This window comes from Falco punctatus, assembly GCF_963210335.1.
Source record: "Falco punctatus genome assembly, chromosome: 5".
NCBI classification, from domain to species: Eukaryota; Metazoa; Chordata; class Aves; order Falconiformes; family Falconidae; genus Falco; species Falco punctatus.
Window position 1 is genome coordinate 59,761,463 of NC_137584.1, and position 15,659 is coordinate 59,777,121.

Here is a 15,659-nt window from a genome sequence, read left to right on the forward strand (position 1 = left end):
TGCTGCCTAAAAGCTACTCAATTTAAGGGTTGAGGTTTTTTGATGAATTTGGGTTTGATGAGTCCAGGGCTGTGAATTTCACTCCATGTTGAAAGGATCAAACACAAGAGAGAAAGGACAGGAACACATCTACCAGTAAAAGCAGAGAAGGAAACCAGGCTGACACTGAGCAGCCAGAACTGCAGTCTACGTGAATCCTGACCGAACCTCACTGCATCCCATTTTTATTGTGTGTTCAAAAGAAAATCAAGCTTCTGAATGAGGAGGGGTGAGAAGCAAGCGACACCTAGCCCAATGTGATGCACTAATAGCAAAATCAATCATTTTGAGACCATCTGCTTTGCAGCAAAACATGTCTCCTGTAATACAATACGTGAATCAAAGCAGATTATGCCTAGGGTTCACTGCAGAACATGGAACAAAACAAGTTATCCTAAACCAACCTCCCCATCAGCCCACAAGTGATGTAAGCTTGGGAATGCCAAAGAAAAAGCCGACTGGCATGCCAGGGCTCCACTCGCTCCATCCGGCCTTACCTCAGGAAGAAGGACAGATGGTGCCAGTGACTCAGAAGAACACCAAAAGGCTCCCATCTCACAGCAATAACCTATGTCTCAGCCCTGTGACAGTCTGTCATCCATGCAAATGGTATTTTTCAAGGAGATAAATGTGAACTTGGTGCTGGTAGGAAAACACGACAAAGTGCTCTCAGGGACAACTTCTCTTTTTGCAGTCTGGGCAAAGATAATTCCATTCTGCAGTTTCACCAGCGTGCTCCTATGTGTAAGGAGGCAGGGCCCTGGGAAATAATGCTTGGCAACATAAATTACAGCTTAATGTACTACTTTTGACTAAGTTAAAATTGTCAAAATCCTTTCCAGGAAGGAAAAGCCTCAGGGAAACTGTAAAAGCTTTGTAAGCAAGACTTCATGACTTTAAAGGAAATCAACCCCAACTTTAAAATCTGTAAAAAAAAAAAAAAACAGACCCTCCAAATTCTGCTTTTCAATTTTCCAGTTTTTTCAATTAATTTATTTGCAAAATAAAACAAAGCAGTTGTAGCTCTGTTCCTTACCGCCTCTTTAAATTTTTTTCCAAAGTGCAAAAATTACAGCTTTCCTATTTCTAATGTAGGAAAACAAAAATGAAATTGCAATTGGGCTTCTTTGCCTAGAAAGTAGCCACATCAAAGAGTGAAAAAACCACAGGGAAGCACGGGCTCAACATAGGGGCCAAGACTGATACAGGACAAGGAAACAGGGGACAGAGCTTTGCATTTGGTAGACCAAGCCAAACTGCTGAGGCCTGCACCAGTAACGGCTACAGTGATGGCATTCTTAGAGCCACAATGCTGTCATGACATAAGCACATCAAGGTTCATGGGGAAGAAAAATTTTCTCTTATTAGACAAAATAGCACAGAATGAGACATATGGACCCAAACTGCTATTCTGGGGAGTTGTTCCACAATGAAAGCTTTAGATGGCACCTTTATGTCCCTTAATGGTGACAAAGGTGCTTCTAGTCTTCGAATCTCAGCTCAGTGCACCAAATGCTTGGGGGTTTGTCAGTCACAACCTAGTGTCCATTTGCCCTTCCAACTCAGAGTTGTTTCTCCAAAGACCCTCCTAATTCACCCTGCTACATATGGGCCCCAAAGTATTCTGCCCTCAGTCCCTTCTCCCCATGTCGGCGTGAGTGTGAGTTCAAACATCATCTCTGTGCTGGTGGCTCACACAGAGACTTCTCTTCTCCATCCCCCTTCTTTACAATAACTTCAAATTGCAGCCTGTTGCCCTGAAAAATGTCCAGCTAAAGCCCAATGTAGCTAGAAGAGCTGCTAAACTCGCCACCCTTACCTCCATTCTCAAACACTCCCCGCAACAGAGCCGACCCATTCACCATATTCAGACCCTAGTGTCTTACTTGATTTTGGCCTCTCTAAGCCCCACACATCTCACCTATGTTTACATCCTGCAAATTCTTCTTTCGTGGTGTTGCTTAGACAACATACATGGCTGGGAGAGCGTGCTCACCAATGCAGCAGGTCTTTTCCGAAAACACAGGCATGTCTGCCTTTTTTTTTCAGAGAAGACATCAGCGCTGCGAATGCATGGTTTTTTTTCACCTCAGCCCTCATGTCTGCTTTCTTAGCCTGTGATTTAATGAAAGATTAAAGACTAGCTTGTGAAAGTTCACCACGGCAACTGCTGATGTCATTGGGAACTGGATTCCCAGTTGGGGCTTAAAGAAAGATTAAGACCATATTGGTAATTGACAATATTTCTAACATTATTCGTCTAGCTAATTAATCCACAACTTCACACCACTACGTATGCTCAAAACTGAATAAACAGAAAATGTATCACCATTAACATGCTTAGCAATTGGCGTTATATAAATTTAGCCCACAGAAATTAACTGTTCATGGAAGGCACAGATTATTTACTCCTTTCCCATTCAGCAACAGGAAAAACAGAATTATTCATGCAGTTATTTCATGATGCCATGCTTTTGATTATCCTACTGAAACGAAGTATGTGCCTTCTTCCTCAGAAAATGAACTTAAGCACTGTATCCCACATGCTGTAAAGTGAACCAAGGTTTTTATCCATTTAATTACAGGCACTTTTAAGCATTGAAAGAAAGAAGACAGACACCACTAGCTTGGACAGCTTTGCTTGAAAGGCACAAGTAGTGATTCCCTCTCTTGCTGTGTTGCCATCTTTTTGAGAAGCAAAACTTTTGTGTATGTACAAACACAAGAACAAAAAGCACATTTAAAGTCACCAAAGTGTACATCCATTCCCCTTTTGGGTCTTTCTGAGGCCAGTTACTGCTAAAATGGTTTTATGGTAGTTTGTTGCTTGCTCCATCCTCCTACAGCAACGCAGAAGCAGTGTACTGAAAGGCTATCAGCCCCATGGCATGAAGATACACCCAGTAAAGAATACCTGCCACAAAACCAAAATTCTCAGGGATGGAGCATGGCAGGGCGGGGGGATCAGGATTTTAGCAGATATTATGAGGAAAAACTGCAATTACAGGATGAAGCAAAGATGTGTTATACAGCTTTAAGAAACACTAGCAATAAGTACAAATAGTTATGCTTTGCTTATCTGCTATGATTACAAGCATTTGGATGACAGGAATGAGAACGGAGGTAGACTGACCATTTTCTCCCTGCATTTAAATGAAAGCCCTGAGACCTGGGACTGTGCCTGAGTCCTGGACACACAGCCCACAGGCTGCACAGCTCTGCTATGCAGTGTGGCTGCCATCCTCAGGGAGGGACATCAGAGCTCATTAAAAAAAAAAAAAAAAAAAAACCACAGAAGGTTGTCAATGTCAAAGGGGAGCTCTTAAAGGAAGACGTTTAAGTCACCATATGAAAGTAAAACAATTCATCAAGATTTAATGGGACAGAATATCAACAGGATGAAGAAGAAAATATATAGGAAGGCTCACTTTGCAATTAAGATGCTGCTTAATTTGATTTCATTCCTACAACTTAAAGCAAGAACACACGTGGTCCAAGCCGCTCCCATGGATCATCAAATGGATTCATTCTTAATTGGCTTTCCATGCAGCTCTGTCTAAAGGCTTGAGTACTACTTTCATTTGTTACTGCATTGATTTTCTCTGAAGTTTCCTCCTATCATGGCTACCCTGATCAATTAGTGTGCTATAAATAGAGCAGACAGATTCCTTTCACTGGTCTCATTAAATTGCACCCCTGCTGAATTTCTCTGGAGAACAGAATTGGATCATACTGATAGCTACAGTATGAAGATGCCCTCAGGTTTTCCAGAGAAAATCAATTGCTCAATATTCTTAACAAAAAGCCTTGAAAAGCATGACTCAATGGACCTTAGCTAATGCCCAAAACATACATTGAACTTGCTTGCAATTCTGCATCTCTAAAAATCTGAAAGATAAAGGATGGGAAAATAAGCGGTTGAGGGGCTCAGCCAGCTCCTTACTGATACATAATCCCTCATCAATCATAACTATTTAACTGCATTCCCTCATAATGGAAATATGTTGCTGGAGGTATGCAGCTAACTCATATAGTTCTTCTGTAAAGTAGAGTAAGGATTTGAGGAGGAACACAGTCCCAAGGCATGTTTGGTGCCTGTCAAAGTCACCATGTAATGGCAATTTGCTTGCCAACTAAAACTAGAGGGGACTAATAGTATCTGGTTGTATGAGAGAGGCTAATTATAGCTGGTGTATGTCAGCTATGGCTTCAAAAATCTTAATTTTGTAATGGTATGGTAGTATAGCTTTTAAAAACTTGTTTTAGAGATGACATTTTATTCATTAAGACTGTAAACAGCCATAAAATAGGAAATGGAACTTTCTACTTTGAAACATTTCAAAATCTAATCTGAAGGGCAGCTTTTAGGTCTCCACTCTGCCCTACACCCTGCACTATCCTTTCATAACTATTCTGTCTTTTCCTAACATCCTTTCTGTCCTCTTTTCTGCTCTCTTTAGCACTGCCCTTCAAAATCTTCTCCATCTTCACCCCAAAAGGCTGGGGTTTTAACTACTGCACTTGAATCACTGAATGTATCCACTGTTTCTGTATGCACTCACTGGTGTCCGAAGTATACTCTACGGATATTTTGTATGAAGGTCTGAAGGATGCATTGCAAACCTCAGAGGACTGGCTATACTCTTGCAAAGACTTTGTGAGAAGAATGCTGGAGGACTACCAGTGCTGGATGATTTATCCTGGATCCTTCATACCTAGCATGGTGGCTCTCAGCCAGAAGATGCAGTGCTCTAGATGATACTTGCAGTCAAATAGCTTGGCACAGGATGAAGGCACCTCCCAACAAACCCAGAAGATTTTGCGGATAATAAGGTACATTCAGTGCAATATCAGGTAAGAATTAATGACAACTACAGTTTAAACATACCTTTAGGGAGGCCCTCTCCTGAATCACAACAGATCCACTTTCTCCTTCCAGAAATTGTTTTTAATGAGGGAAGTGCAAAAGGTTGAAATCCAGTTTTTATCTGACAGAAAGCCCTTCCCACAGATAATTCAAACAGATATAACAGATTCTTAAGAACCAACTTAAAAGAGCAAGAAATTAAATACAGGTGAAGATCAGTGATTAAAGTTTGCATTTTCTGATGACACAGTGTGGTATTGGAGTCAGCCCCATAAAATAAGGGGAGCTGAATACACATTTTATAGCCAGAACTCCAGCCTACACAGTGAGGGACAACATAAAATGTAACGCACAAGAGCCAGCAAGCACCCCAACGCAGCCAGGACTGTCATGGGTGAGATGCTGACATGAGATTTGCTCAGTGCCAGGCACTGCAGGTATATTCAGTTCTTTGGATTGAATGAACACCCAAATTTCCACCAACAGAATGATTTGTGCAGCCACCTCAGATTCCAGCCCATATCCATGTTTGGATATGCATTACATATAGACAACACATTAGTGCTTGATCCTTTTTTTTTACAGAAGACACTGGAAAAGATTACAAGAACTATTTTCCCATTCCACACAAAAATTAGAAATGTTTCTTACGAACTTATTCTGATCTTTGCAAAATATGCAGGAAATGACCGGAGAAATGCATTTTGCCTGGGGTTTTAGGGTGGGCGTTTTTGAAAAAAAAAAAAAACAAAAAAAACAACAAACCAAAAAAAAAAAACCCAACATATTATCCAAGTTGGAGTACCATGTTTTAGAAAGAGTTCATACTTTTTTTTTAAGAAATATAATTTTCTTTATGAGTTATAAATCTAAACTTTCAGTTCCTTTAATTACTTTAAGTCACCAGAGTAGCACTTATTTAAAGAGTTATGCCTATTAAAGCATATGAGAATTGAATGGTCTTTTTTTATAATTATGAAACGTGAGAAGAAAGAAACCATCACCAGCCATATAATTTCACAATTTTATGGCACTTGCCCCTAGAGAAGTTTCCCACATTTGATTTTCAACATTAGTGAAATATCACAGCAGTGTTCTGTCCTGCATGGCCATCACTTATAACCAAAGTCAAACTGCATTCATAAAAATAATTGACATAGGTGCTGAACACTTGCTAAGGAATATAAACACAAATCACCAAAAAATTACATTGTGTTGTTTCGGGGAGCAAGCACTGAAATTTAGCTGATATCACAGCCACTATGTGCAGAGGCAGTATGTACTGAAGACAGTAACATAAAGCCAGCTGTGCACAGCCTAATGAGATCACAGAGGATTTATGAACATCATATTTCAGAAAATAATTCCAAAAATGATCCAGTGTATCCTCATGACACAAACCTGAAAGATGTGTATATAAAATGGACTGATAACACAGACGATTTGGACAGTATCAAAAAAAGTAAATTTAAGTGCCCCAAATAAAGCTGATCCCGGTGATTTTCATATCTCACCACCTCCAGTGGCAAACAAGACAGGAAGAATGTCTCCAGGTCCTGTTTCCAGATCATTGCTGTTGCAGGTAGATAGGCCATCAAACAACTCCTTCCTTTGGGTTACTGAAAGTCACACGCCAATTCCTGCTTTGGACCCAACAGCATATGGTGAAATTGAAAAGGGTTTTACAGGCAGTGACTTTTTGAAATAGAAAAATTAGGATTAATGCCGAGGGGGAATCTGAAGAGCAAAAAGTCATAGAAAGGTTTCCAAAGAATATGCCAGACCTACCTTCAAGACTTTAAATTAAACTGTGTGAAGTACCAGGAAATATAATGCATGAGATAATCTTGCCTTAGCAGGAAGGTGAGTTAGGATCTTAAAACACGTCTTCTGTCTCTGACGTTACGATTTAGAACAAATTAGTTTTACTTCTGAGTGACCTTACAAGGAAGAATACTATTTATTCCTTTCATGGCCTTAAGTTCCTGAAGCAAAGAGAAATATTTACACCCTGACTGAGAAAAATCACTTCCAAAAATAATTACATATTTTGAAGCTGAGGAATGGTCATAACCATATAGTTGTTGAACTGTGGCCTACTAGAAACAACAGAAAGTCAACCACAGTGCCAAGAATTCTTTCCCTGCTTGGGGGAAAGTACTTCCTACACTGAGTCTGTGCTGCAAGCCCTTCTTTTCTCATGCTGGTGCCACTCACCTTAACATAAGATTAGTTTTTCAGCTAAATCAGGAGCAATTTAGTCACTGCCTTTATTTAATACAGATAGATTCAGCTTCCTGATAAAAAGAAAGAAAATGGAAAAGTGGTCAGCATTTAACAAAAGCTCCTGAAAGAGTCAGTCTGCATGTACAAGAAGGCCCTCTTCTGTTTTCTTTCTCTCAAGCTGCAATAATTTTAATTAGACATCTTTCTCTGTTGACAGAACTGATGGAAAAATGTCAATTACGAGTATTTTCATTGGCTTCTACACTAACCATGGCTGTCTTGTTGAAGTAGAAGAAAATTCCAGATACAAAAAATCTTCTTTTCCCAGATCATTCCATGTCACTCCACTACATCCCCTGAAGCTCCTAACATCTCCTGCCCAGCCCCACAAGCACCAAGTCGTATACAACAAGCAGCCCAACTCCAGTTTGAGGAACTAGAAGCCAGTTTGAGGAACTAGAAGGACTGCCTCCCTAACAGCCCGGTGGCTCGAGAGCTTACTTGATTGAACGGATCAGGACTCACTCTCTAGTGCTGCTTTACAGAGTGGTACAAAGAGCAACGGGAACAGTGGTTAAGAGGGATCTGAAGCCGGGACATTTGAAGCTGGTTACATGGCAGATGTGGAGAGCATTTCGACAGTGAGAACACAAAAGTCTGAGATCTCCTAAAGAGCCTAAGGTGAATTTAACATGCCATGCAGTCACCCACAGTGACTGAGGGTTTTGAGCGTTACATCAGGACACTGAGACAGAAAGAACACATCAGTGAAGACTAGTACAAAGTAAGGCGATGTCAAGAGAAGTGGGGTAAAGAACTGGGGAAGCAATAGGACTGGGACAAAGGCTGCTCAGAGGGAAAAGGGCAGGAGGACCAGGTGGAAGAGTTTGTGCCACTCAGATCAAAGCACTGGAATGGAAGCCAAGATCCCCACAACTAATCATGCCTTGGTTACAGCAAATACCTGCAAAACACTGGCAAAGTGCCTGCTCTCTTTCTCATGTGGGATCACATGGAGGATCACAACCTCCTGCAGGCAGTTACTCCACTAGCTCCAGTGCCAGTGTTTAGGTGGTGGATATTTAACTCCATGAAGGATCCTTGCAGCAGTTTCCAGTAAGGTGCCACACGGCAGACCTTCTGGGGTGAAAGGGGAGTTCAGTTTACTGCTCCTTATGATTTGTTTCAAAGAGGTGGCAGCCCACGTGGCACTATATGCGTTCAAAGAGCATCTAATGAAGACCGTCCATGCTAGAATTCAGGCTCCTGGCTTAGGGGTTCAGGATCAAGACTTTACAAGTCTTGAATCATCCTGATCAAAAATAAATGGCAGCTGGACTCTGAACATATAAAATGTGACTGAAAATCAGGCCATGGCCTGTCACAGTGGGCACCCTTTTAAAATTAGCAATACTCTTTCAGTAGAATAGCTCTCAGCCGGAAAACAAGAAGAGATAATAGTATCTCCTCAACTTAAAATTGTATTTGTGAGAATAAAAAGGCTTTCAACAATTTTTTATTGATGAGCATCATAAAATAATCTGGCAAGGAAATTAATTATTCTGTCTTCAGATAACAGGTTAACAGCTGGGACCATGTTGAAAAATGGCTATGTCTATACAGGCACGCCTGTCAGCAACTGAGCTGGAGCTGTGGCCATCAAGTCCTTTCACACCTGGCAAGTTAAGCCCCAGCCCAACAAACACTTCCAGTCCACCCTGTTTCCACAGTAAATTGCTGCCAAGCCTTTTTGATGGCCCTTCTACAAGCAGAGAAGATCAAATATATGTAAACTCTTGTAAAGTAGCAAGTTCTTAGGAAAAATATCCCATTCTGCTGCTGCTACAGAACAGTTGAACTCTTAAGAAATTGTGCTGTTTACAAGTGCATTGCTTCACTCTCTGGAATAGTCCTGGGCTCAGGGGACTCTAGCATTTACAAACAGCTTAATTTCTTGATAAAAAACTGAATGAAAGCAGCTACATGATTTACTAGCCCTCCTGAAAGCTGAAGATACTCCCATTAAAAGCTTGAGCCTGCTGCTTTTTTAATATCCTCCCAAGCACTAAGCGAAGTGTCAGGGCCTCTCAAAAAGTAGGTCAGGACTTACTCTCAAAAACTAGTGGAAAACTCAAGCACTCAATGAGCATTTTTCATTGCCTTAAGTTTGGATGCAAAGACATTTAAAGCTCTCTTTTTTTTTGGTTTGCTACTCACTGATACTCACTGCTAGTACTGAGTAACTGTTCCTTAAGCTCATTATTAACTATGCACTGTACACAGCATGTGACCATGTCATTATATGAAGTCAAAATACTGTTTTCAGAGGCATCCTTAGTTCTGGAAGTTCCTTGGATAAATGTAGTCCAGAACTAGACGGTAAAATTTAAGCACTGTCTGTGCTTGGTGAACCCACCATGATGTTCAGATAAGATTCCCTGTAAGATACTGATGAAGTTCATGCTTAAAGAAAATGGGAGTCAGAAGTCCTGTCCCTGTCATCCCCAAACTGCACGTGCTCTGGTCTCTGTTACTTCCAGCTTACACTGCTGCAGCAAATCTGGTTGCGGCTATTGTCCTTGCAACTCACAAGAACAGCTGTTGGAAAGATGTTTTGGATAGCAATAGTAACTGCAAGCACACTGTCTTCGTGTCCTTTCAGTTTTGCTTTCACATTCACAGTAGTGAGTTTGTTTTAGCTTATGAAGCCTTCCTTTGTTACAAACAAAAGACACAATCAGTTGAAAAACCTGCCTTGTCCCCAACAACACTACACGCTCTCTTCTGTAAACATCCTCAACCTGAAAGCAAGTCTTCAGCCTTCTGCAACAATGCCGCCTGTCCACATATGTTCAGATCCCAATTTAAATGTGCATCACTTTCTCTTTTCGCCCAGCTTTTTACCTAAAGAAAAAGCATTAATATTCAGCCACCAATAACTATGCAGTTTTGCAAAGCATTTGGAGGTACAGCCTGCTTGAGTGACAACATGCAAAACAAATCTGTCATGTATGCAACTACTATTATGAGCTAAATAGAAATCAAGTATTTAAGAAGGATTTAGTGTTCCAGGTTTTAGAATCCTAAATACCAGTTAATCAGGTAAAGTGTCTTACGCATACCCACAACTTTCCATTTTGCAAAAGTCACTTATAATTACCCCCAAAGCTGTCTGTCAGAGTTAATAATAACCCCCAACTTCCAATATAATTTTCAAATGGAATTTTCAGTCTTTGACACTGTTTTTAACTGTTTTGTGAAAACAGTGCTCTCTTGATATTTAATAAAAAGCCCATATAGGTAGCTATAAAAGGAGTACCACAAAGAAAAGCATCATACCCAGAACCTCCTCCCTCCTTCTGCCCAAATGTTCCCAGCTCGGTGTTGGGGCAGAAGGGGGCATGGGAGTGCCATGAGCCGTAAAAGAAAAGAAAGATTATTAAAAAGGGGGGAAGAGGTGGGGGGAACAGAATATATGCTTGACTCTATTATGTCCCATAAAAACTCCATCTAACTCCATATCCTGTCCTTAACAGAAGCCAACAACGAGAGTCTGGAGCAGATACAATGCAGACAGCATATGTGATATTTCCACTCAGCATTCACCCCATCTCCATCTGTGTGCAGCCTGAGGAATTCTGCACTTTGGTAAGGCTTTTACATATTTAGTAATCCTTGGTGCATTTCTCTCCCACAAACTTACCCATTTTCTCTGAACACATCTAAACTTCTAGCAGCCACAATTTCCCATGGCAAGGAGTTCCACAGATTATGCAGAAATTGTACAAAGAATCACCGTGTCATACGTAGAGCCAGGCCTCTTGCTAGTATTGTCTGATGATGCCCATTTCTTAAAATGGATGTAACAACATCTGCAGCTTGTCCACTCTTTCCAGTCACCCACGACCTTGTTTGTACCCTGGTTGGACCTCATGAAGAACCCTGCTTTAAGCAGGAGGTTGCATTTGCTGATCTCCTGAGGTCTCTTCCAACCTAACTAGTTTCCTTCCACAGTTTTTCTTCTTCCATCCAGAAGAAACCCAGACAACTTAGTTGTTCCTTAGATAGAAACCAGCCCACACCTTTTTGGAGGTTTTACCCTTCTTCAGTCTTACAGTAGTCTTTCTGAGACAGAAAAACAGAAGCATCCACAACATTCAAGACGGAAGCAATGGCACAGTTTTTTGCAGTGGCTTCACCATGTTCCCTGCTCTCCATTCCTTTCCTTACAATTCCTAACATTTGATCTGCTTTTTTGACCAACATTATGTATTGAGATGATATTTTCATAGAGGTATTTTTCAGACCATAACACCAAATTGTCATTCTTGTGTGGTAAGAGCTTAGAGTTCATCACTGTCTACAGAGAGTTAGGACTGCTTTCTTCTGAGCTCTCAAGAGTTGGTCTTTCTATGGGAAAAGTAGCTGCAGCACACAAATTGTAACTCCTTGCCAGTGAAAAAGGCAAAATTCTGTAAAACTTTTCAAAGTTTTTGCAAGGGACTTATTCAAGGCACTCAGGTGTTGCAGCACACAACACCGTAACACTCCCTGCTTTCGGGAATTCGGCTGCTGAGTAACATGGGCTTCTTCTCAAGTCCAAAATCAGTGCTTGGCTACAGAAATCAATGAATGGGAAGAAGTGCGCACCTGAAGACCAGGATTCACAAACACCCACACACTGAATACACCGGGGAGAGCCAGCACAAGGTGCTAAAGTCAGGGTATGGGTTTTGGTGTCACCTCTGAAAGAACATTTTCCTTCTGCTTAGGTTTTACAGCTCTGAGCTTTTAGGAACTCCTAGGCACCTAATCCAGACAGATCATTCTCAGAAAACAAAGAATATTACATGTTGCATTTCCTTATGTTCTTGTTCTTCACTATGGAAGGTGTTGGGATTCTAATTGCAAATCCTCCTTCTCACTGACAAGGAGCAACATAAATGCTGCAGCATTTCATCCACAGGGAAGAGTACTGCTCCTTTTTTCCAAAAGCACAAGGCCAGTGTGTAAGCTAGGGCTAGAGCATCAAGAGTTCCAGCTGAATGCCCCAACCTCAAAAGGGGTTTTTTGATTCTTGGCTAGCAGAATCATTTGATCTAAAAATCAGCACTGACCTACACTGCACCAATTGGTTGGTACAGCACTGTTGGGATGGATATGCTGGAAATTCACATTAGTTTACAGATAATTGCTGTCCTTTAACATTAAAAGTTCCATGGCCAAAAGGCTCCTTTCCTGAAAGCAATGACCTAGGAGTTTTTTCTAATGTATCCAAGTCAGTTAGGGGTATGCTTCCTTTCATAGTCCCATTTAACACAGATATGCAGTCAAAGTGTATAGCAGAACTTGTCTTCAGTAGAAAACTGTATATATTTATTTATTTACTTTCAAAAGCAAATTCCTAAAAACCAAGCAGTCGTGAAGAGCCCAGAAATGCCATAGCTTGTAATCAACTCTTTTTGGTATGTACCATATTGAATATTCTGCTCACCATGTTAGCTAAGCAAGTATAATGCAAATTTAGTAGATTTCATCCAGGAGGCAAAGGGATTTAGTTAACATCAAATTCAGTGGTCACTAATCCCTTCCCACTGTCCCCTTCCACCCAAGCAACACAAATATTTAAATTCTCCAAATGGTAAAGTTCAGCATCTTGAGCCCTGTTAAATCTTGTAAGCCAGAGTAAATTCCATTTCTCTGATTAAACAGAGAGTATTTACAAAGATCATAAATAAACAGTGTGTGTGAGTTGTTCTTTTTCATACCACCTGATTAAGCACTTTTTACTTTGCCACCATTCAGAATGATATTTCTGCTACGTATTTTCATCCAAAATAAAAGCAAAGGCAGTCCCTGTTGAGGGTAAGGGAATCTAATGTTTCAGGCATGAAATCTTGCAAGAGGCACAAATAAACCTGTGCCTTGCCCAGAGTCTCTCTGTACCATCTTTCCACCATGCTTTCCTCTTATTTCTCTCCTGATCACAATTGTTTTTGAAGTGAGGTTTCCCTCTCCAAGATGCTCGGCACAGTTGTGTTTTCATTGATTCTAATATATTTTTACACAGTAAAATGTCCAAGTAAAAGAAAAAGGGGGAAAAAAAGAAGAAATTAAATATAAACAACCCCCCAAGTAGTATAACTATTGGGAAAATGTCACTAGAGAGTCAGTTAATTTTGCTAGTATAAGAATGTTAGCCCTCACTCCCTCAGTGGTTCTCCACAGAAAATTAAGTGCTATATTATAAGAGCCCAACTAATGTATTTCTTCAAAAGACTTGTGGTAAAAGGTCTTATAAAAATTGCTTACAGATAACAACACTTGTCAGATTGGGACAGATTCCTCAAGTGTTGGCCATTTCATTCTCTCGTCTGAAGCATTTCACGCCCAGTTTTACATCTCCGGAGTCAACAGGACTGAAGCAGTGGCCACAAAATGATGCCCTGGCCATCAGACTCAAGATATTCACACATAGAAAGCTGGGGGCATGGGTAAATTAAGCCAATGGACTTCACCTCAGCTCAGCAATGAGCCAGTCAATGGCAGGAGAACACAGAGTCTCAGAGCCCACCTGAGGTTTGGTAGGTCATCCATCATATTTTCAAATGCAATTATCCACTGCTCATAATAGCCACCTCTAAGTAATGTCCAAGAAGAAACACCATCATTTAAAACCAAAGACTACTGAACTATTTATTCATGTTCTAAACAAGAAAACAATGGCTAACTTTGAAAAACAGCACACAAAAAGAAAACTTTGAAAGTAATAAAAGGAAATGCAGCACTATTGGAGCACAGATCTCACTGCTACCTTTTAATGTAGTTCTCAAGACCATGGAATCACATCATTGCATAAAGAAACACAACAAAATGAAAACAGATCTTCGTCTCATGACTGTCACTACCCTTCTGTGTACAACAGTAGACTGAATACTGGTTAAGCCATTTCAAGATTTAGATACTGCTATACAAGTTGCTTCAAAAATAGCAATATCAAAGCAAAGAAAGTTGAAAGATATGGCTGTTATTTTGTTTTATGAGTAATAAAAATGTGTAAATGATAAAAACATCACAGAAAAGGAATATATGTCCTTGTAAAACCAAGGCACAGTGCCACAGGAGTGAATTACTGGTATTTTTAACACAGCAACTCAAACTTGCACAAAAAATAACTACTTTACAGATTCTAGTTTTTCATTTTAATAAGCATTAAAGATCATAGGAGACAGCCGAGAGTTATGTAGTATCCTTTCCACCGGTGTGCCAGTGCCATGTAAAATGCATTTACAATGAGCAGAAACAAATTTAAATCACTGTATACTCAGTCCCAGAAGCTGCTGCTCAAATTAATCCTGACCAAGCAAAAATGCCGAGCAGATGCTGAACTTTAAGTAAACAGTCCCAGCTAACTGTCTCATCACAGTGCCCACTCTTTTCAGAACAAATGATGCACAGCCTGCCTCTAGCGGAAAAATAACCCAGCGTGGAAGCAGCAGCCTGTATTTCATTAGCCCTGCACAAGATAAACTGATTATTTCTAACTTGCTGCTGCAAAAGCTACAGTCTGAACTTACAGGAAGCCAGCCACCTCAGAATAAAGACAGAGAAGTTACCTCCTATCGATGGCAAAGAAGAAGCCTACACACCAGGAGCTACTGTGGTTAGCTGACTGCACTCATGTCTTAACTTGTGCCACTGTAGCTTGCCTGTTCATCCATACCTTAAGGTGTTAGTACCCTTGCTATTCAGAAGTTCTTGGGGTTTGGTTTTGTTTAGGGTTTTTTTAGCCACATAGATTTGTAATGAACTGCAAAACAAAGCATGAAGAAGAGAAAGAAAAGAAGAATGTTACCTGAAGGCCCTCTATGGCTAATCTAAGCATGCTTGGTGTGAGCTTGGAGGCCTGCTTGAAGGTGAAGTTGCTCCAGTCTATAATCAAAACAAATCCATTCACTTGAAGCTCGGGGTCTTCTATCATGGCTTCTAAAGAAAGAAGTATGGCACGCAAAATATCCACCAGTGTGTACCTGTGAACGTTAAGGGGAGATTCGGTCAAGAAAGGAGCAACAACCACAGATGTGGAGAAACGCTGAGAGTTCTTACTTTGTACTGCTTGCCAAAAGTTTAAATCAAAGGAGCGCAAACACATCCTCAGAAGTCATGGGTATGTAAAGCTGGGAAAGTCTCAAAAGCTCAATTAATAGAACTCACCCTCTGGAGTAGGATTATGTACATCTAGACCATCAGCCAGGCAGAACAAACTACAGGAACACAACACACTGGAATGAAATTTGAACTTTTCCGTAGTCCCCTAAGCTGCTTTAATATCTACACATTTTATTAAATGTCTCTACAAGCATATCTATGCAAATTGTATTTTTCTAAAATTGTAATGATACCAAAACCTGAGTCTAGCACCCGAAGCCTAGACCCAAAGTCTCCTCCTGTATTTTTCCAAGCAATTGAAATACTACTTCTACAAAATTATCAGCCAAAAGGGGGATTTCCACATGCCCTCCTTTTC

The 15,659-nt window shown here is 40.5% G+C and overlaps 1 protein-coding gene across 2 annotated transcripts in view; it reads right to left on the minus strand.

Moving 5' to 3' along the window:
* The window catches only part of CLVS2 (clavesin 2), a 242,221-nt gene that overhangs the window by 207,466 nt on the left and 19,096 nt on the right, over window positions 1–15,659 (minus strand). For both annotated transcript variants that reach the window (XM_080389962.1, XM_080389961.1), the window contains exon 2: window positions 14,988–15,162. In XM_080389962.1, the coding sequence (XP_080246088.1) occupies window positions 14,988–15,162 (175 nt within the window). The remainder of the gene's footprint in view (window positions 1–14,987; window positions 15,163–15,659) is intronic.